We start from the raw sequence: 23238 nt of genomic DNA, 5'->3' as shown, positions 1-23238 counted from the left end.
CAGGTGAACAAGTTGAAAGTTGCATTCCATAACACTTTATGAAAGTATGGTATGTAAAGGGTCTGATACAATTGGTGACAACGCCCTCGGATGAAATCTGAAACCCGGATGAAAGTGAACATAGTGTTCTCTTTTGGCTTCTACTTTTAACAACTTAAACCTCTGCATCCGTATATGCTGGGGAAATCTCTTGCAGAAAATAGTATGATTAGCTATTTTCAGCGAAGATATTTAACCTATTTAAACCGGGAAACTTGTTATAGTTGTATATCTCTATGCTTTTAAATGGCTGTCTGCTAATATGCTGAGCAGGGACTAATGTAGCGTGAAAGCCAAGATCAAATATAATATTCACTCTCTCTCAAGCTATTATTGGTCTCAATCTATTCATTAGTTACAGTATCTGACTGAATTACTTCAATGGACAGGTAGTCAACATGAGAAAGGCAAAAAGAGGAATCCTGCACACAGCTGTCTTCACTTACAGCAACAATAGGTTGTAGAGCTCTACATGTCGATTCAGGGATAGCACTTACCCTGTAGCCATTAGACATCTGAACTCATAGTATATGCATATAGCACTTTAAAAAAACTGGATGTAATTTCCTATGCTGCTGGTTTTTGTTTTTGTATTGTACTGTCCTTCTTGTTTGTGTATCTATGGTTGTCTGTATATGTTGAGTATGAACCAAGACAAATTCCTATCAACTTGTTGACATGGCAAATAAATTATTGAATCTTGAATTGAATTGAATCTTTATAAGGTTTGGTTGCTTGGACCATCATCAGGTATACAGTATAGCTATACCTGATGATGAACGTCCAAGTAACCAAAACCATGGCAACCTCTCATGGCAACCTGATATGGCTGGAGACGATGTGTGGGATTCCTCTTTTTGTCTTTATCAATACTTAAGTATTCATTATGCAGAATGTTTCTAGAGAAACAGAAACCGTTGTGTACCAGAGGATATTTGGGGAAATGGGCATTGGGGGCGGGTCCATCAGTTAAACCACTTTAACCCTATGCATATTGGCTTTTGGAAGAAAGACACTTCTACACACTCTACTGATAAAACACATTTATATTGCTTTAATATCTTGAGTTTGAGAGCTGAGGACATAAAACAACAGAGCTGATATAGGCCAGAATGCAGGGAGTTCAGGTCAGCAGGACACAGCTGACAGCATGTCAGTTGCCCCTTTGTTTTATGGCTGTGCTGGGTCTGCATGTGCTGGGTAAAAAAATCACACCCGTGTGAAGTGAGTGTTGCAACTCCGTGTGGGGATCCCCGGGGGGGGGGGGTCCCGGAAGTTCCAGACCCACAGGAACGCACCCAGGGTGAGGGGCGGGGTGAGGCGCCCCACGCCCCACGTCCGAAACGGGTGAAAAACAACCATGCTGTTTTCGTGCTCAAACCCAGGCACCCAGGCAGGGACACAGGCAGGCACCCAGCCAGCCACACACATAGCTCCGTAAGGGAGTGGTTCCACCACTCAAAAATCACACCCGTGTGAAGTGAGGGGCACTTTACCAACCCTTATCATCTTACATCATCGCGATATCATAACATAACATGCATATGCCATATGCAACATTAACTCTGTTCATTGTTAATGGCATTTAATGTTTGTGTTAGTGACACAACAAACATTAAACTCTGTCCATTGTCAATGGCATTTTTAATGTTTGTCTAGACAAGAACATTAAACCTGTATATAGGAGGGGCTAGCACCCTTCAAAAATCAGCCCTGACATTTGGCCCAGCCCGGCCCACCACAACCTGCAGCACGCAGATAGCAGATACTCTATCGCCCTGCTCCGTTGAGATTTTTGAGATCTTTGAGATTTTGACTGCTGTACTGTATGTGTTTGTTTTGCAGTTTCAAGATGGAGAGTAAACCTGAGATCGCAGATCCCCCATTCAAAGGCACATCACCAGTGTGGAAACATTTTGGTTTTCCGAAAATTGATGGCAAGCTTGATAAAACACAAACTATTTGTCGGAGGTGTCACAAAATACTTCGATATGCAACAGGCAGAACTTCAAATATGCGAGGACACATCAAATCTTGTCATCCTGACATTGATCTCAGTGACAATCTACCCCACCAACAGGTACAGTAACTTTTAGGGGGTTGTCACGGGGCAGCCCGTGCCCTATACACACACACACTGATTAAGGACATTGCACGCACGCACACACCAGTGACACCACACAGACGTGGGTAGTGGGGCAGACAGGTCCTATCATATAATGTCAATACTGTTGATGTATGCATTTACAGGATGTACAAATGAAATGATACACACAGGGAAAACATTCAGTTTATTAACCTGTGTGTTTATTGTAACCTCAGTGTTTGTATGGCCTCTCCAGTGCTGGCACTTTAAGAGGGGGAAGGTGCCAAGTACTGTTGAGGAGTAGGGGTGTTCCACAATGTCATTTATCAAAGTATGTCTATATTATCTGGGGAAATGAATGTAACCCCATATGATGATTAATCTAAAATAGAACATCTAGGTATGCGGTTACTTATTCAGGTTCAGCTGATATCTGTGAGCTTGTAGATAAGCTGGGTATATTGAATTGCTTCTCTGTTGGTGGTAGGATCCTCTCCTATAAAGGGGAGACTGCAGGCAGAGCTAGTCAGTTATGCTCGGGCAGGAATCATGCTGACACCCCCGTGAGAGCTGCTAGGGCCCATGTCATGGGCATAGCCTAGTGCAGTTTGTTACTTTTTCCTTCATTGAGCGTTAAGTATTTTTGAGTGCTTTGTTTTGTAGTTTGGCCAGTATTATTTTTGTTGTTTGATTTTTCCGTTGAGAATATCTGCACTGGAGCTTGAGTTTTGGAGCAATAAAAACCACCAAAAAGCATTGCTGACTGTTTTTGGAGCCATGGCCCTCGGGCAACTTTACAGGGGGGATACAATAGGAGGGTGTCTTTGACAGCTTAACTGTAAATTATCTTAAATTGTAAAAACCTCCATAAGGTAATGGGCAATGTCTTTGTGCAAATTCAGAGCCTTGGTGCAGCCAAGTGACATTGCCTCAGACAAACATGCAAACATGCAGACAAATATGCAAACATGCAGACAGACATTGCCTTAATAATATGTTAGATATTTTATAACATAAATAAACCATGTGTAACAGGGTGGTATAATTGAGAGCAGCCAACTACATCACCTTGTGCGAATTTGCGCCCTAATAAATGGTTCATTGTACTTAAGAAATAAAGGCAGAAATAAGGCACCAACATAGAATACACTTTTATTCAATTTTACACAAGGGAATAGCAACAGCCATTAAGGATCCATCAATCAATAAGTTAAAATATTACAGTGGCTCAGCAATATACATTGTACCTCTAGGGATCGGCACTGAGGCTACCAAGGGGAGTGACGAACTATAGCTAGCAGGCCCATGGTGGCACCTCTAACCACAGCGCACACACAATCAAACAAATCTAAATAACACACAAAAGGGAAGTGGATACCACCACTGGAGCGGGCATCGCCTGGTTCCAACCTGGGCCGCAGCGCCAGCACTAAAACAGAGGAAACAAATAGTGTGCACAGTGCAGAGCACTAGCAATACATTAGTTTAAACATACAATTCACATTAAGCAGTATTTGACTGGGGGGCCTTCACACAACAAGAGCTGTTGGTCAGTGGTGGAATCAGTCCAGGCAAAGCAGCAGTTAGGCAGCAGTTAGGCTAAGTGTCACTGAAATGATGATAAGTGAAAGCGGCCATGTTAGCCTGCTAGCCAATAAGAATGACATTTAACCCCTTTTGGACAGAATTAATTTCTAATGATAAAAAATCTTTCTGCCATCAATGAGATGCTATATTAAGTTAAGATACTCAATTTGAATTTAGCATAACAATAGATATAATTTTTAATATATATATATATATATATATATTTTTTTTTTTAACACAATATTAAAATGTAATTGTGTATACAATATAAATGTGCCAAATTTGGGACAGTTGGCTATTACACGTATTACACTATTACACTAATTACAGTTATTACACTAGTACACTTATTACATTATTACACTACCAGTAAGACACCTGAGGGCGAGAAGTGACCTCACCCTAAAGGGCGAGAAGCGAGGGGCGGGGCGAGGTCGCGTGCACTGGCCATATATGGAGCGTGTCTTGAGTGTACAGGGTTTGATGAGGTCAGATCAACATATGGATTGTCAGAACAGGTCAGCTCTATATATGGAGATCTAAGAGTGGCCTTTGGTCACAATTAGATTTTATGTAATGGAGATAGTGGAAGTAAAAGTATAATTGTTACATCATTTTGTTATTTAGTGTTTTTAAAACAAGTACACATGTAGTTTGCTTTTACTCAACTTTGTACTGTGGTTGAGTAATATTTGTATCTTGACTCAAGTACTACAGTTGAGTACTTTATCCGCCAGTTCTAATGAGTGCTACCCTGTTTGTTTCGTTGTTTCACATTTGTTAACAGCTCAAGATGGCCAGCTGGGAACCGTCGACGTCTGCAGTGCCAGTAATCTAGTCAAATTATATATATATCTATTATAACATTAGAGAACTTGTACCCAACACATGGCAAGAAACCCAAAGCCACAACAGCTACGTCGCTATTGCAACACCCACAACACCATCTTACACACAACACCCACACACACTCACACGGCAGTGACGTCACACACTTACCTTCGCAGTGTTGCAACGCTATCTCCTCCTATCGCGCCGAACGCCAAAACCCGACACCACCCACCAAACACTGGCACTGGCACTGCCACCAAAAATGCCTTCCGTCCACACTCACGCCGCCAATGCATTTGTTTACTACAAACATTATCGCCCGAAGCACCCACACCCCCGGAACACTGTTGCCCTTTCACCACGCTAAATTCGCCAGGTCTATGCAAGTGAGCACAAATTACATGTGAGAAAATTCATTCACAAGCCCACAAATGCCATTCAAATGCCATTCAACACACACTACGACTCGCTTACAATTCGCGAACCTGGCAACACTGCCCTGTCTTCTAATAGGCCCACACTACTGTAGCTCTCAGAATCTGATTTTGATCTCCCGCAGGAGAAGAGAAACGAGGAAGGGGAGGAATTTTCCCCTCACGATTTTGCTTATTCCTTCTAAATCTCTGTATATTAAATATCGCTCTCTCAGCGAATCTCTTAGTTACATCAACATTGTTCTTTCACAGTTTTTGGTTTGTAACTGTCTTTCTCCGCACGCTCACGTGCGCACACAACATTATTCAAGTGAAATGCATAACGCCAATATTGGCCTAATATAGGCTACCAATATGTGGGTAGCCTACAGGGATTTACCCACGGAATGAATATATATATATATATATATATATATATATATATATATATTCATCTATACCAGGGCTGCCCACACTTTTTACTTCAGAGCTACTTTCAAAACGACCAGTCATATACCCACCAAATAAAACTATCATCCCATTGCAGAAAATAGTTACAAAATGTAATTGAGGCTACATACAGTGGTGTCCCCTTCGTCTGTACCAGGCTGACTTCTATAGGTTTTGAAAGGTACCTTTCTTTTTTTTTCTTTTTTTTTTCTTTATTTACCCAGGGAAGTAGCTGAGCACAGGTGCTCATTTTCAGCAACGCCCTGCACATCGTAACACACACACACACACACACACACACACACACACACACACACACACACACACACACACACACACACACACACACACACACACACACACACACACCTTTTTTATGTCAATCAATCAAGTCATCTCAGGTCATCTCAAGCGGCAGATGCACAAATAGTTTTTTTTAAAATTAAAATTATATATATTTTTAGGGCCATGTCATGTGCTCTACCTGCAAAGCCTTTGTGATCTATAACTTTTGGGCACCGCTTAACGTCAGATCAGGGGTTTTGTCGGCCAGCGCCAAAAATGCTCCCCGACAGCATAATCGGAGCAAATACCGGGCAGTGTGTATGAGCCATAACGTGTTGACTACACTACACTACACTAATAAGGACACATAATAATAACTAATAACCCATCCGTTACTACATATGGAGTCAACTCCCGCAATTTCCTTCTTCCCATAGTGCGCAGCAACGTAACTCTGGGATGAGCGAAATTCTAGTATATTACATACTATATATTACAGTATTATAGTATATATTACATAATTATATTACATAATTTACATATGGATACAATATGCATGTACGTGTGAAATGCTCAGTTAACACCTGTGTTTCCTTTCTCATTCAGGCAGATTCCTCTACTAATATTGAGGTTCAAGGTAAAGAAAGAACCTCATATCTTCTCAACAATACGATATTAAAAGTTACTCACAAAAGTTGGGATCTCTGTTCATCAGTAATTTATTTACGTATTCTGGGTAAATATGGCCAAGTCTGATCTAACAGATAAATAGCTCTCCAACTTCAGTGTACAAGAGCCCAAATTTCTCAATGTGCACAACTTTTTAATTTGACCCTGTTGACACCTCTATAGCTCCGTGACCTGTCCTGACATTTCTCTGTTCCATTGTACATTTTTACTGGAAATCACTGCCTTCTTTCCCCACCTAGAAACATAAGCAATAATGATGCTCCTCCCTTTCCAAAGTTTAATTTCACCCTGAGGAACCTACTTGTTACTGTCAACTCTGCAAAATGGCTTTCATTCACTCACGTATGATACCGGAGAGCTCCTTATTGTCTACGCCGGGCCGAAAGGTGTGGCTGAGACTATATTTTGTGTACTGTACTGTACTGTACTGTACTGTACTGTACTGTACTGTACTGTACTGTACTGTACTGTACTGTACTGTACTGTACGTAGGCCTACGTCCATTCGTCTGTCCGTCCATCCATTTGTCCGTCCATGTATACGTCCGTACATGTATACGTCCGTCCGTCCGTCTGTGAGCAGCTAATCCCTACAATAGTTTGTTGTCCCAATCGAAGTGGCTAAGATTGGCATCTGAAATTTTGCAGTATAGTGGTTTATTTTGAACAAAATGCCTCAAATCATGAACGGTGAATGCAGCGTCCGATTGCCGTGAAACTTTGCACGCACATTCCCACCAGGCAGAGGAAGACATTTTTACAATGGCCTATTATAGTGCCCCCAGCAGGCCAGTTTCTACAGATTGTGTCCAATCGTCACGCAAATCCTGTTCTTCCTGGTCATCTGTGTCACTAATTTCTATCACACTAGGTGCTCTTGCCCTCGCTATCACACTAGGTGAAAGAAATCCATAATCCAAATTATACTTATGTAATATGCATTTAGTTACTTTCTACCACTGGCTGCTGTACAGCTAAGGTTTTGATTCCTTTACAGAAGCTGAATTAGCTGAGGTGAAAGACATCATGAATGATGTTTACAAGAAACTCAGTCTACAGGATACAGATCTCAACACATTTCTAAAGTGAGGCCTACTCCAACTAATGACTCCTTTCCACAACAAAGGGTTTGAAAAAAAAAAAACGAATGTTTTACAATGTAGTATACTACTTTAAGTTATTGTTCATCTGTCTCACAATGAAAACTAACTTTTCAAGGTTTAAAGAAAAAAAAAAGATTTTTATATGTTTTTGTTTACATTTTACATTAATGTTAAATTAAATTACCAGCACATTAAATTCAAAGTTTAAAAGTTTGTTTGTGATTTTCGCAACAGGGGAAAAATCAAAGATTTGGAGAGCAGCAAAACGGAGCTGGTGGGTGTCTTTGGTAGAACAGGAGCTGGGAAAAGCACTCTGATAAATGCCATTATCGGTGAGACGAATCTCCTGCCATCTGGAGGTAGTGGCGGTACTGCGTGTACCTCAGTCATGATTCAAGTTCAGGCAAATATGAAAGACTCCAAATACATAGCAGAGATTGAATTCATCCCAGCAAAGGTAAAAAATTACGTACATAAAACATGATATTATGTTGCATTGGTATACTCAACCCCAGTGCAAAGTATAGATAGCCTATACTCGTCATAAAATATTACTCAACTTAAGTGAAGGTTGCTCAGTCAAGTTTGTTAGTACATAAAACAATGTACAATGTTACAATAGTGTAAATAGCAGATCTACGAGGTTTAACAATGTGACTCATTTTGAGCTTGTAGATATAATATTTTCCCAATATTTGAAAGTGATTATTTCATAATATAGCCTACTTTTTCCTTTGTTAAAAATGTACTGTAGTCAAAGGTACAATATGTCTTTGAAATGTAGTGAAGTATCATAAAACACAAATAATCAATAATGTTTTACTTAAGTCCAGAACTCGTGTAAATGTACTTTGTTACTGACCACCACTAGTTTTCAGCAAAATAATGACATGTTCATTTGTACAAATTTGCAACAGGACTGTCATGTATGAGATAAGGATTGTATTGATTTCTGTCTCTCTCTCTCTTTTATTCAGGAATGGGCAGATGAGTTGCAGGATTTGAAAATTATATCTCGCAAACATGCTGATAGTGACGAGTCTGACGACAAGGATGACGACGAAAGTGATGACGACAACGATGATGACAAAAAAACAGACGGTGATGATATTAACGAAAAGTTCTCAGCACTGTATGGAGAAGATTTTAAGGAGAATGCAGATATTGAAGACTACTTGACCGACAAGAAGTTTAGAGATATCGGTATTCCAGAATTTCTAAAATCACAAAAGATACTTAAATGTGAAAACGTAAGTTGACCTCAACACCAGAGTGGAAAATGATAAGTGAGAGTGTTATGGTTGTAGATCATTGAAAATGTAGTTGCATTTGTTTACTGTTAAAAAAAAAATAAAAAAAAATGATTGAATGAATACATAAAAGAATACAGAATTAATAAAATAATACATAAATGTTCATTCACCTGATTGTGTGTTACAGTCCTCAGATTTATCCAAAGAAATCGCACCGTACACAAGGCGTGACAGAAACAGAGGTATTGGCAGACAATATTGGCCACTCGTGAAGTGTGTTACCATTAAGGTACCAAAGGCCTGCAACATTCTTCAGCATGTTGCAATTGTGGATCTTCCTGGAACTGGAGACCGTAACAAGAGCAGAGATGAAATGTGGAAAAAGGTAATTTAAATTATAAATGCAAATCACATCATGATAATGCAATTAAAAACTATATACAATATCTATCTATCTATGTAAGATTATTCAATTATTTTCTCCTAGTTTGTTCAAAATTGTGCTGCTGTGTGGATTGTGACTGACAAATGTCGAGCCAGTGACGAGAAGGAAGCATGGGATATTTTAAATGAAACCCTCAGCCACATTGGAAACGGTGGAGAGTGTCAAAGCATCTGTTTCATCTGCACCAAATCTGATGTTCTAGGCATTACAGACGTAAACTTGTGAGTTCGTGAGGGGGGGGGGGGGGGGGGCATTGCACCTTTCTTTCTGAGACCTTGTTGTTTGCTAAGAATGCCTGCCTATCAAAAACAAATTAAATAACCCAGTCGATTTTCACATTTCCTTCCAGGTCAGAACGTGAGTGTGTATTGCAAAGCAACGAAGAAGTCAAGGAACAACTGCGAGAGGAATTTAAAAAAAAAATCAGGTCGTCCATCAAGGTGCGTTTTACAGTGAGCGGCTTGGCATGAAGCGTGTAGTAGAGCCATCATGATGTGAGCTGGTCCATTTCCGTTTTTGACACAGCTTAGTTCAATAGTCCTGCAACAAACAGTCAAAAAGTGCTTTAGTTTTCGAGATACCCCTACCGGAGTTAGGACCAAACACAACATAGTTTTTCCTCATCTCCAAGGCCTCCCATAAATGAAATGGATTCTTGTATAAAAATATTTTACTGCAAAAGTGGTGAAATTGTTATTTAATACACCTCAAACTAAAAATAAAGCCTGTCCGTCTGGTGGTTGAGGCACTTAAAGGCATGTAGATTCACAATGGAAGCTCTGAGAGGTTCAAAACGTGGCATACTTGAAGCCAGAACATACCTCTACATTCTAGAAAAGACTGAATGTCAATATCTGAATGTCAATATGAGATATAGTCATTTGAACACATACTTACAGTAGGCGGAATTGTACATCTATGTAGATGTCTTCTCTACTTTGTAGTGACTCTGGAATGGATTGTCATAGCAACACATATAATGACTTGTAGGAAAGGTGAGGTTCTACTGAATCCAGCAATACCAATTGTGTAAATGTAGCTTGCATAATCGTGGAGTTATGCCACAAAACATACATGTTGTCCCAAACGGGGGGGAAATTAAACTAATGAAATCTACAGTATCACATTAGTTTTATTTTTACTTCACTTATCAAGGGTGGGAAAACATAAAAAAATCACTTGAGTAGAAGTCCCTAAAATGTATGAAATGTCTCAAACTTGAAATGAGAAATTGTGAAGAAATAGATGCCGCTTCAATAGAGAACTAGAAAAAGTGCCCTTCTGGGCACAGGTCTCCACCAGGTTATCCACAGATCCGTGCAGTTAGAGGTAAAAACACTTTTCGGCCAGTTATAGCGCCACCTTGAGGCTGAGTTGAAATTGTTCATGTGGCATTTCGTCCTCGGCCTAGTGGGAATGTGGGTGCACAATTTCACGGAAATCACGCGATGTGTTCATGATTTACAGCATTTTGTTTGAAACTGAGCACTCCTGTGAACTTTGGAAGCCAATCTTAACCAATCAGGATGGAGTCTGATAAATCTGAAAGACCCGTTTCGTTGAATGGCTCTAGAGAGACTGTGTACCAATTTGCGCGATGTTTGGACAAAATCTGTAGGTGTACTGTGCAAAAACTTGTTTTGCACAAAGCGGCCTCCTGGTGGCGCTATAACAGGCTGTTCTGGAAAGTTTGGGGCAGAGGTTCATCGTTGGCATCCAGGGAGTGTGTGTGCAAAATTTGGCATCGACCGGGTTAACGGTGGCCGAGATTAGCTGTTCACGGACACACGGACACACGGACACACGGACGGACACACGGACACACGGACGGACGGAGTGCAAAACATACTCTCCCCACATGCCTTCGGCCTGGTGGAGACAAATATGCAAGCCTACAGTGGAACTACTAACTATTATTATGTTGCAGCACATGACCTGGATGTTAAATAATAATAATATAATATCTCAAACTTATATAGCGCTTTTCTGAGTACCCAAAGACACTTTACATGGGGGGGTTTTACAGAGGTAACAACAAATTAAAAACAACTTTAATAGAAAAAGGAAAAATAACACTAAAAGCTAAAGAACATTAAAAGACAGTGAAAAGGGTTAGCTAGGGAAGGCAATTTTGAAGAGGTGGGTTTTGAGGGTGGATTTGAAGGTTTGAAGGGTAGGGGCATCTCTGAGTGCCTTAGGGAGGGCATTCCACAGGGTTGGGGCTGCAAAGGCGAAAGCCTGTTCCCTCATCAAGCTCAAATCTCAATATTATCCTCGTAAATAGGGGCGACTGTGGCTCAAGAGGTAGAGCAGGTCGTCCAATGATCCATGGGTCGGCGGTTCGAATCCCGGCTCCTCCTGTCTACATGTCGAAGTGTCCTTGGGCAAGACACTGAACCCCAAATTGCTCCCGATGTGCTGGTTGGTACCTTGCATGGCTTCCACCGCAATCGGTGTATGAATGTGTGTGTGAATGGGTGAATGTAATGCACAATCTATGTAAAGCGCTTTGGATAAAGGCGCTATATAAATGCACCATTTACCATAAATATAAATAATCAAGTTATTAATTTCTGTTATTTGAGTTATTTGGTTACAGTCAATTTATACTACAGTATTTGGCTCCACCCATGTGCATCTAATGTGATCTTATAATGTGAAGTGTATCGGAAATCGGGGCCGATCATGACATTTTTAAATTATCAGATCAGGAGCACAAAAATGTGATTGGGACATCCCTAGTATCAATATGATATCCATATCATGATATTAGACTGTATATTGTCCGTGATTTGGGATATTGTACTATTGTGATATTGGAGGAGTTGCATAAAAATATAATTTTCAGATGGGGAAAAATCGGTATCGGCAGATACTCAAAATTAAAATGATCTTACTAAATGTTGCTCAACAGAGAGATGATGATGTTCACAAAACCGTGGCTCTATATACAGACAATATGCTGCAGTAATGAGCAAGTTGCAAATGTTGAGTGAGAGCATGCCTGCACCAGTCTCATCAAGAAGACTGAATAGGGTTGATACAACATTGTTTAACATACAAAGAGATTTTTCATTTGTGTGAAGGCCAGTACAAGACCAGAACATCTGACAGCCATTATGGCTGGTACTGGTATGTGTACCAGAGACTTAAGGTCCTTCATGCAGCATCAGAAAGGTTGATGAAGTTGTACATCATCTGCTCCTCTCGTACCCAGATCTGTTTGTGTATGATGACAAATATACAATATACAGTATAATACCGGTAATATGCTGGGGCAGCAGTGCCTCAGGGATAGAGTGGCCAATAGAGCGGCTGGATGGAGAACCGTGAGGTTCGCAAGACAAAATTCAGTGTGAACTAACAATATACCGGTAGTACTATATCATACCATATTCTCAGTTCGATCCAGGGCTCCCCCAGAGTTAGACTCTGAACCCCTAATTGATCCCGATGTGCAGGTCGGTGTCTTGTATGGTTTCCTCTGCCATCGGTGTGTGACTGAATGTGTGAATGTAATGCACAATCTATGTAAAGTGCAGGTTTAAAATAATTAATACAATGACTTATTTTTATTTGCCGATGTACAACTTCATCAATCTTTCTGATGCTGCATGTGAAGGCCCTGTCTCTGGTACTCTGACCAGTAGTCCTGGTTTTGTCTATGAACTGATTGCACAAGACCGCAAGGACTTTTTTGTGCTATCCCTTTTGGACTGATTGTATGACTGTACTCTGTTGCTGTTTTTACATTTATGTCTAATAAACTATTAAATCCATCAATCAATCAATCAATTGTGCTGGCCTTCCCACAAATGAAACAATATATTTGTATGTTAAACAGTGTTGTATCCTATTCAACAATGTTGTACCCTATTCAGTCTTCTTGACGAGACGGCATGCTCTCACTCTGGTCTTACTGGAGTAGTTTTCTCAACATGATACAGTATATGATGAGGAGAGGAGAGTATATTGAATTTGGGTTTGCCAGGGTTTTATGAACATCATCTCTCTGTTGAACAACAGTTAGTATGTGTTGAAGGTCTTCTGCCGTGGGCTTTATACATTATGGGTCTTGTTTCGTGCCTTTTTCCAACTGTTTAGCAAAGATGATACAAAGATTTGGATCCAATATTCCATTTTGGTAAATTTTTAAAGACACACTTCAGAATTTGTACAGTATCTATGTTGTGCATTGCGCACACTATTTTTAGGCTATAGTATATGTGCAGTAACCATATTACAAGTGATACTAATTAAGTCTATTTTCCATTCTGGTGAAATAGTGTCAGGGCAGGGTTCTGCTATTGTCAGTGTAGACTACTGGACAGGCAGTAGGCTCTGTTACACTAAAGAGAACTAAATGCTAGGTCACTCTCCACTCCAGTCAGCTAAATAGCTACTTGATTTGACAAGGTTCATCTCATCTTTTCACATTCCAAAATATGTGAAATGATTTTACCTGTCATTTTATGAAGAAAGCCACATACTGTAGGCAATAAGATGCAGGTGGAGCCAAATACTGTAGTATAACTTGACTGTAACCAAATAACTCAAATAACAGAAATGAATAACTTGATTATTTATATTTATGAGGATAATATTGAGATTTGAGCTTGATGAGGGAACATCCAGGTCATGTGCTGCAACATAATAGTTAGTAGTTCCAATCTAGGCTTGCATATTTCTCTATTGAAGCGGCATCTATTTGTTCACAATTTCTCATTTCTCAAGTTTGAGACATTTCATACATTTTAGGGACTTCTACTCAAGTGATTTGTTTATGTTTTCCCACCCTTGATAAGTGAAGTAAAAATAAAACTAATGTGATACTGTAGATTTCATTAGTTTTATTTCCCCCCGTTTGGGACACCATATATGTTTTGTGGCATAACTCCACGATTATGCAAGCTACATTTACACAATTGGTATTGCTGGATTCAGTAGAACCTCACCTTTCCTACAAGCCATCATATGTGTTGCTATGACAATCCATTCCAGAGTCACTACAAAGTAGAGAAGACATCTACATAGATGTACAATTCCGCCTACTGTAAGTATGTGTTCAAATGACTATATCTCATATTGACATTCAGATATTGACATTCAGTCTTTTCTAGAATGTAGAGGTATGTTCTGGCTTCAAGTATGCCAAGTTTTGAACCTCTCAGAGCTTCCATTGTGAATCTACATGCCTTTAAGTGCCTCAACCACCAGACGGACAGGCTTTATTTTTAGTTTGAGGTGTATAACTTTAAATTGTATGTATTGTAATGTATGGGAGGCCTTAGAGATGAGGAAAAACTATGTTGTGTTTGGTCCTAACTCCGGTAGGGGTATGCCGACTTCTGGGGGCCATTGTCGCAGTACTACAAGGAGGCAACACCCAGATGTGTAGGTTTAACACAATTAATCCATGCTTGGATGACCCACCCTAATCCTATACATCCCATGCAGGCATAATCCCACTCTGCACTGTCTAACCCTATCTGGATGGCAATACGTTTTTGATTTGATTTGATTTATTTTGAAAAGCAATCTTAATACAATATTATAATCAGCGATTCAAGGATTACACAGTAAAGTCCAAAGACTTATTTCCACTGAGGTCCTCTCACACTGAACGGAACAATACTTTAAAATACATCACAAATACATAACAGTACATTACATACACAACACAACAAGTACATCCCTATCCATCCCACTAAGATGACCCTTTATAGGGGAACCTTTTCCAGTAGCCATTTTTTAGTCTTCTGTTTAAATGTCCTCAAATTAGAGGTCAGTTTAACAATGGATTCCAGGCTATTCCACTGTGTGGCTCCTATATAAATGAATGAGCCTTTGCCCACTTTACTTTTAAAACCAGGGAGCATCACATCTGCAATACTGGCTCTGGTGAAATGGTTGTGTACCTCGTTTACCTGCCTGAAACATGTTCTTAAAACTGCTGGGACCTCCGTATTTAATTTTATGGACCATGTTAAGTCTAGCCATTGTAACCTTTGATTCTACTGGGAGCCAGTTCAGCTCTCTGAACTGGTTCCTTCCTATATGGGTTCTGGGTTCCATCCCTAGTATAACCCTGATCAGTCTATTTTGAGCTGACTGTAGCTTTGTTTTAAAAGACTTAATCAAGCCCTCGAACCACGATGTACAATACACGCAAAATCAAAGTGGCACAGGATAAGGGAGTTGGCCACCACTAATTTTGTCTCCCTATCCATGTATCTTGCTGTTCGAGCTAGAAACGTAGTCAGTCCGGAGACCTTGTTTAGCACCTTGCTGGCCATACTTTGGCCGTCTAATAATCAACATGGTTAGTGCCATACTGTAAAAAGGCTGCACAATTAACATAGGCAGAGGCTCAATCATATAGCACGACACCATCCTACCACACTGGATTTGTTATAAAGAATACATACATACATACATAAATACATACATACATACATGTATACACGCACGCACGCACGCACGTACGCACGCACACACACAGTCACTGTTCTGGAGGGAGAGGTTGGGGCAGAGCAGCTCGCAATTCATTTTCAATGGGAGTCACGTGTTTTTGACGAAACAGCTTTGCATATTGGCTCTTTTCTGCCCCCTCCACCCCATGAAGCAAGGCTGTTTCGTCAAAACCATGTGACTCACATTGAAAACACAGTGCACACACAGTATACTGAATAATAATAATAATAATAATAAATATAGATGCAAGCAGCGACAAGGCGGGACCAAGCAATAAGTCCTTTTAGGCTGCTCAACAGTGCCACTTTATGTCACCCAGCGGTATTGCATTTGAACTGTTTTTCATATATCAAAATGGCGGGTGATCTAAGGGTCAAAAGTCAGAACACGAAATTGTTGGCATGAGGAGAGACATATATGCATATGGAACTTTTATTGCCGGCGGTCAAACGGTTCATGAGCTATGCCCATTCAAGGTTTGCATTTTCAAATAGCGCCACCCTTTGGCCAATGGTTGTTGGCTGATTTAACCGACTGCACGGTTCAGCCAGAACTTCTATTTTTGGCGGAAAAAGAAGAAAAATCCGGACAAATACAATAAGGGATCAAGAAGTCGGGCTTGGTCCCTTAATAATAATAATAATGGATTTTCATTTGATTAGTTTCAGAAACATTTCAGCGAAGAAAGTGACCTTTTCAACGTGTTCACAGTCAGCTCTAAGACTGTGAAATATCTGCTAGAAGAGGACACTGGTAGGACAATTCTAATGTGTAGTATAGGATTAACTATTAGTATCAGTGTGAAAATTCCATAACATACAACATACATTTTAGACTGGACATTTTACTGTATATAAACAATTTTCCAGAAATACCAGAACTTAGGCAATTTCTGGAATATCTCAGCGACCGTCACTCAAAGACAAAAACCTTTGTCAAAGGAGCCTATGGAATACTTTCTCTGATGAAAGGGAATACTCAAGGAACGGTATGAACAACACACACACACACACACACACACACACACACACACACACACACACACACACACACACACACACACACACACACACACACACACACACACACACACACACACACACACACACACAGGTCTACATCATTATGATTCTGATTTAATTTTTTGATTTCAGGACTCCAAAGCAGACGTCGACCTGGAAACAAGTCTTCAGAAATGGATCAACACAGTCAATCAATCCATGACAAAGTGTCATAACGCTTTTGAAAAATGCCTCGATGAAGGGGTTTCAAAGTCAGTAAAAAAATGTGATAAAGTCTTGGCGTGTGCCACAGGAAAAAAAGGCTGTGGACATCATTCGAAATTGAAGTCTTTAGTTCAGAACAACGGCATTTACAAACCAAAAAGCAAAAAAGGAAGCAACATTAATCTCAATGAGAGATTATGCAAATACATGAGAGAAGAGATTGATTCAGAGTTTTGCAAGACCTTCCCGTAAGTACAGTATACTACTGTCAGCAGTCATAAAACCAGCATTATTGATTTAATAAAACGGGTAGAGGGAGGGCATGTCTTAAAGGGCTTCCTCAACTCAATGCAGATCCACTGTACATTTCAGGAATGAACGACAAGCTGGACCCATCAAAGAGGCCATCAATAAATTCACACTTGTCACAAAGAGCCTGCGTGACAAGCACAAGGAGGTTGCACTGCAGATGACATTTCTGAAGACAGAGGTATAACTACACCTCATTTTGATAGATTTTGTCTCTGAAGTAAAGAAAGACACAATAATTTGTATTTGTTTGTTTGTTTATTTGATAAGTATCCATGTGTCCCAGTTTGTTTGTTTATTTACCATGACATTATTGTTCTCTAGGCTGATATATAATGCTTCGTAGATGAGTTGTTTTTCTTCTCTATAGTGTTCAGTTTATTTGGCTTTCTGTACTTTTCTTTTAATGAACAGGAGGAGAAATTAAAAACAAAACTTGTCAATGTCATACGTGAAGAAAAGAAATACATCTACTCCAGTCTAGAAGTGTCAATCCAGAAATCCATGCAGCCATGTTATAAAAGTAAGCCATGTTTTCACTATACAATGCCAGTATAAAACCAGCTAAAACATTTTCACAACTTACTGGCATCTAGTGGGAGAGTCAGTAAAAGTGCTGGTAATGCCTGGAGTTGAGTTCAGTCAGACAACTCTTGGATTACATATTATTAAGGTTATTTATTGAGTATAAATATGTAGAGCATGGTGTTACGGCTCTGTCTCATTTAATTCATTTTCTTTAAAATAATTATCTAAAAAAAAAGGCAAAACAAGTAAATGGTTCAGGACTGTGTGTCAGTAAGGTGATGTTTTTAAATTGTGAATGGAGCCTCAAGCCCCCAAGTATGTAGAAGTACGTATCAAAATCCTCAATTGACTTCCATAATAAATTTAAAAGTAAAATATCTCAAAAACTACTGAACATTTTATACTCAAGAGATTGTGCACAATTCTACAGTATAATAATAATAATAATAATAATAATAATAATAATAATAACTTTATTTATATAGCACTTTTCTGGACAAAGTGCTGTACAACAAATTCACAGGAAAATCGAACACATTTAAATGGATGCACCATAGCAAATCAAGAACTTACAGCCAGCTGGCCTACAGTAGAAAGCATTTTTAAAGATACAATATAAAAACAACAACAATGTAATAGATAGAAATAAAAATACAGACAGAGTTCAGTGAACAAATATTCAACGGGGCTGGGGGGGAATGCTTTTCTGAACAAGTACGTTTTGAGAAGAGTTTTAAAAGATGCAATGGTATCTGCTTGTCGGATGGTTTTGGGAAGGGTGTTCCAAATTTTATGTTCAGTAAGCTGAACATGTTAAAGTTTGAATGGAGTTTCTACTGTAAGTGAAAGCGTGTAGGACTAGTTATTTGCCAAAGTTTTCTCTTGACGGTTGTCCACTTTTCATTTGACAATTACTACTTACAAATGAAAACATACTGCATGAAAGCATAGGCAGACCCTTCAATAGGAATAGGAATCTTGATTTGATTCACATGTGATTCCCATAGCTGCACGTTCCTCAGAACACACCTGATTTTAATTGCAGGGCAACTCCGTTTTTAAGCTTATTCAAGATGACGTACGGTACGATGAAGTACGACAGTGTATTACTAATTTTAAACTATACAGCAGATGCCCTCAGGGCGTCTTACTGTAGTCTTACTGGTATTTAACCAGAAGTATTACTGATACTTTGACTCAAGCACTATACTTGTCAAGAAGCAGCAGGATCAGGGCCCACATGTAAATCTCAAAGCGGGCCCACTAGTGTGGTATGATGCGTAACAAAAAAAAAACAGCTCTGTATAGGATTCTTGTGCTAAATTTTCTTTTTCCAAACTATGAGAAAATTATGGGGTTCAAATTATTCCAGACCCCCACCTACTTTCTGGGGGTTTCATCTATTTTGGAATGTCCCAGAACAGTACGTCAGCCAGTTCATGTCCAATTATCATAATGTTAAAGTTGTTTTGTATGTTTTAAAACATTCTGAGTTGATTTCTTACACTTTTAAAGTGTCCAGAAGAATCTTTTCTGACTTTTGGTAGGGGTATTTCCTCACCAGGCACCCCCCAGACTGACCCCCATCTCAGTACTCATTACATTCCTCGCTCTGCTGCTGCTCCAGAACGATGTCAAATTAGATTTTATTTTTTGTACCTGGGCTCTGATGACAAAAATGAGTAGTAGCTAATACCAGGAGTCTTCCAAAGGGGGTCCAGGACTCTTAGGGGGTCCTCAGAGTTACTACAGGGGGCCCACCAAATCGAAATTGTGGGATAGCCTAGGAACTTCTTTTTATATTGAACCATAGCCTCCTTATTCTGAGGATAATCTTTTGTTAAATTTAATTAAAATCTAAAAGTATATATGAAAATGTAATTAAATTAAAATATTTAAATGATCAATTCATCATTTAAATGTTGTATTATCCTCACTGAGAATGGCTGACCTTGAATTGAATTGTGCTTGTAGAAGCAGAAGAACACCATGGAACAGGGATGAAGGACAAAATTAAGCAGGAGCTGAAGGACCATCTCAATGCTTCAAAATCTACCATGTTTGAAAAGGCTAAGAGAGACATGCTGGAGCGCATGGAGTTTCTGAAGGTTTGTTAACACTCATCTATCTCAGAAATATAGACAAAATTCCAATGGCTCACAATTTCTAAATTAAGTTATATGCACAAGTAGCCTACGTCGCAGGTTCGAGTGCCCATCCCGACGGCATTTTGCTGTGTGTCACTCCCCATCTCTCTCTTCCCATTTCCTGCAGCCTGACTTCTCTTCTCTATCAATAAAGGCATAAAATAAAATATTGGTAGTTATTTGTTCTAAAAACGGATGTCGAATGAGGCCCAGGAAGGTGTGTGTGTGTGTGTGTGTGTGTGCTCGCAAGCGAGTGTTTCCTTGAAGTACATTTATTGACAAATCTAGATCACTTGTCATGCATTAGTTAATAATAATCTTCATTTCAGGATACATTGTTGGACACACTCCGAAATGATATGCAAACATCCATTGACCAGTCACTCAAGAAAAATTTCAAGTCTGTCCCAGGTAACAGAAAGATATATTTTTTGTGGTTTGTAGTGAATTATTTCATAATAATCAACAAGTGATTTATATAAATTGTATAATTGACACACCATGTACATTTTATTCATTTTGATACCGTCTAGTTAAATACATGTGAAACAATGTTGTTACAGATGTCACGGAGCAATATGAAAAGGTGAAGATATGCCATGAAAAACTGAACGGGACTGCAGGAGGCAGAGAGAATGAGACACCCGGATACTCACGGGAGGCGCACAAGTCAGTAAAGTTAAAATTGGAGATCCGGGCACTCAAAGTTTAAAAAGAGGCAACAGCTGAGCCGACCTTAATGCATGTTCGCCAACCTTAATGCATGGTCACCAACCTTAATGCATGTTCGCCAACCTTAATGCATGTTCACCAACCTTAATGCATGTTCGCCAACCTTAATGCATGTTCACCAACCTTAATGCATGTTCGCCAACCTTAATGCATGTTCGCCAACCTTAATGCATGTTCACCAACCTTAATGCATGTTCACCAACCTTAATGCATGTTCACCAACCTTAATGCATGTTCGCCAACCTGTATGCATGTTCGCCAACCTTAATGCATGTTCACCAACCTTAATGCATGTTCACCAACCTTAATGCATGTTCACCAACCTTAATGCATGGTGACCAACCTTAATGCATGTTCGCCAACCTTAATGCATGTTCGCCAACCAAAAAGCATTTTCACCAACCTTAATGCATGTTCACTAACCTTAATGCATGTTCACCAACCTTAATGCATGTTCACCAACCTTAATGCATGTTCGCCAACCTGTATGCATGTTCGCCAACCTTAATGCATGTTCACCAACCTTAATGCATGTTCACCAACCTTAATGCATGGTCACCAACCTTAATGCATGTTCACCAACCTTAATGCATGTTCACCAACCTTAATGCATGTTCACCAACCTGTATGCATGTTCGCCAACCTTAATGCATGTTCACCAACCTTAATGCATGTTCACCAACCTTAATACATGTTCACCAACCTTAATGCATGTTCACCAACCTTAATACATGTTCACCAACCTTAATGCATGTTCACCAACCTTAATGCATGTTCGCCAACCTTAATGCATGTTCACCAACCTTAATGCATGTTCGCCAACCTTAATGCATGTTCACCAACCTTAATACATGTTCACCAACCTTAATGCCATTTAATGTTTGTGTTAGTGACAAACAAACATTAAACTCTGTCCATTGTCAATGGCGTTTTTTATGTTTGTCTAGGAAAAACAAACATTAAACCTATATATAGGAGGGCCTCAAAAATAAATAAAAAAGCTTACAAGATGCTTTTTATACTCTGACAGAGATGCTTTACTTCAACCAAAAAAATGCTTCGCCATTAGCAAATGAAGTGAAATATGTCTTAATCAAACATTGTTCATAACTCCAAGAAACGGTTAAAAACAGCTTACTGTTGCTTTCAGACGGAGACGACCACGTACTGCAGGACACCAGCCCTGTGGAAAGAAATGTTCATGTTGCCCACAATCTGATGATCTGGAAGAATTCACCAATCCTCACACCAAAACAATTGTCCGCCTGGAAACCCTGACAACATGTGAAACAACGAATGTGATATATGCAATCCGATGTCCTTGTTCCAAATTGTACATAGGAAAAACATCTACCGCATTAAAAGACAGGATAAGTAACCATAAGAGTGGTATAAGAGGCAAGGTTGGACCTCTAGGAAAACACTTCGCCCAGCATGGCCATACAGAAAACGATCTTAAATTCTGGGCGATTGAAAAAGTACAGGGAGGAGATTTGATTTTAAGAGACGCAGAAGCACGTTGGATAAATGAGCTAAACACACTTTCCCCATTGGGTCTAAATGAGAATAAGGCCTAGGAAGCATTGCCAAGTCTGCTTGTTATATGAGTGACGTAGGGCATTATTTTCTGTAATGTCGCTTGTACATATTGGTTGCGGATTTTTGTTGTTTATAAAGTGTTGTTGCTCATTTGGGCTTGCTTCCTAATGTTCTTTAAACCAGTAATTCTCAAACATTTTCATGTCAAGGGCCCCCTAAATTATGTATTTGTCCACGGACTCCCCTCTGAAAATATTTGGTGCCAGGGACGATTTGTGTCGTTTTTTTTAAATAGCAGCTCAACAGAGCTTTGTAGATCTGCTATTTTCAAATAGCTGATGTACAGTATATAGGTTCAAAGTGCTTAAACTGATCTTCATGTTGTGCAGTATTTAGGTTCAAAGTGCTTAAACTGATCTTCATGTTGTACAGGTTCAAAGTGCTTAAACCGATCTTCATGTTGTACAGGTTCAAAGTGCTTAAACCGATCTTCATGTTGTACAGGTTCAAAGTGCTTAAACTGATCTTCATGTTGTATAGTGTACAGTATACTAATTTGGCTGTGTGCGTGAGTGTGTTCATGTAGACTAGTCGCTTCTTTTCTTAGACCTGACAGTTTATTTCTCTTGCTAAATATGGCAACACTAGCTGGTCCTCGGACTTCCAATGTTTGTTTATTGATGAGCTCTTAATCATGCATTAGTCTTTCTTGATTATTCTTTGACTGTGTAAAGGGTTCCTATTTTGTCTTCTATAGGCTTTACTGTATGTGTATGCTGTGCATAAAGTAGGCCTATACTCTCTTTGTAGGCTATATTATTATGTGTCCTGTCCATGTGTATCTGGATGTATGCTGTACATTTTATTGACTTTTATTGACAGTGGTGAAAAGCAAGTACAGTACATTTACACAAGTAGGCTATACTGTACTTTGCATTTTCATGCCAATATTTCTATTTGTAATGTACTCAACAACATCGTGAGTACATGACTTTTACTTGTAACAGTCTATTTACAGTATGTACAGTATGTGAGTGCTTCTTCCATCTCTCGTTGATCACCATTCTCTCTGTATAATATAGACTGATTTGTTTTTGGTTTC

General features: G+C 39.4%; 1 protein-coding gene across 1 annotated transcript in view; it reads left to right on the top strand.

The window, feature by feature from the left end:
- Positions 1–22938, top strand: part of LOC310868087 (nuclear GTPase SLIP-GC-like) — a 29625-nt gene extending 6687 nt beyond the window's left edge. Inside the window, exons 2-20 of the mRNA XM_083778345.1 lie at positions 1885–2119; positions 4500–4541; positions 6298–6328; positions 7378–7465; positions 7718–7940; positions 8461–8733; positions 8924–9121; positions 9224–9402; positions 9531–9621; positions 16318–16408; positions 16525–16643; positions 16810–17129; positions 17254–17371; positions 17605–17713; positions 19693–19826; positions 20195–20276; positions 20429–20534; positions 21748–22519; positions 22684–22938. Of these exons, the coding sequence (XP_083634471.1) occupies positions 1885–2119; positions 4500–4541; positions 6298–6328; positions 7378–7465; positions 7718–7940; positions 8461–8733; positions 8924–9121; positions 9224–9402; positions 9531–9621; positions 16318–16408; positions 16525–16643; positions 16810–17129; positions 17254–17371; positions 17605–17713; positions 19693–19826; positions 20195–20276; positions 20429–20534; positions 21748–22174 (2866 nt within the window). The 3' untranslated portion in view covers positions 22175–22519; positions 22684–22938. The remainder of the gene's footprint in view (positions 1–1884; positions 2120–4499; positions 4542–6297; positions 6329–7377; positions 7466–7717; positions 7941–8460; positions 8734–8923; positions 9122–9223; positions 9403–9530; positions 9622–16317; positions 16409–16524; positions 16644–16809; positions 17130–17253; positions 17372–17604; positions 17714–19692; positions 19827–20194; positions 20277–20428; positions 20535–21747; positions 22520–22683) is intronic.
- Positions 22939–23238: the final 300 nt, after the last annotated feature.

The sequence above is a fragment of the Protomyctophum parallelum genome (genome assembly GCF_964188405.1).
Source record: "Protomyctophum parallelum genome assembly, chromosome: 12".
Lineage (NCBI taxonomy): Eukaryota > Metazoa > Chordata > Actinopteri > Myctophiformes > Myctophidae > Protomyctophum > Protomyctophum parallelum.
The sequence above is the reverse complement of the archived record's forward strand: the minus strand, read 5'-3'. Positions and strand labels throughout refer to the sequence as shown.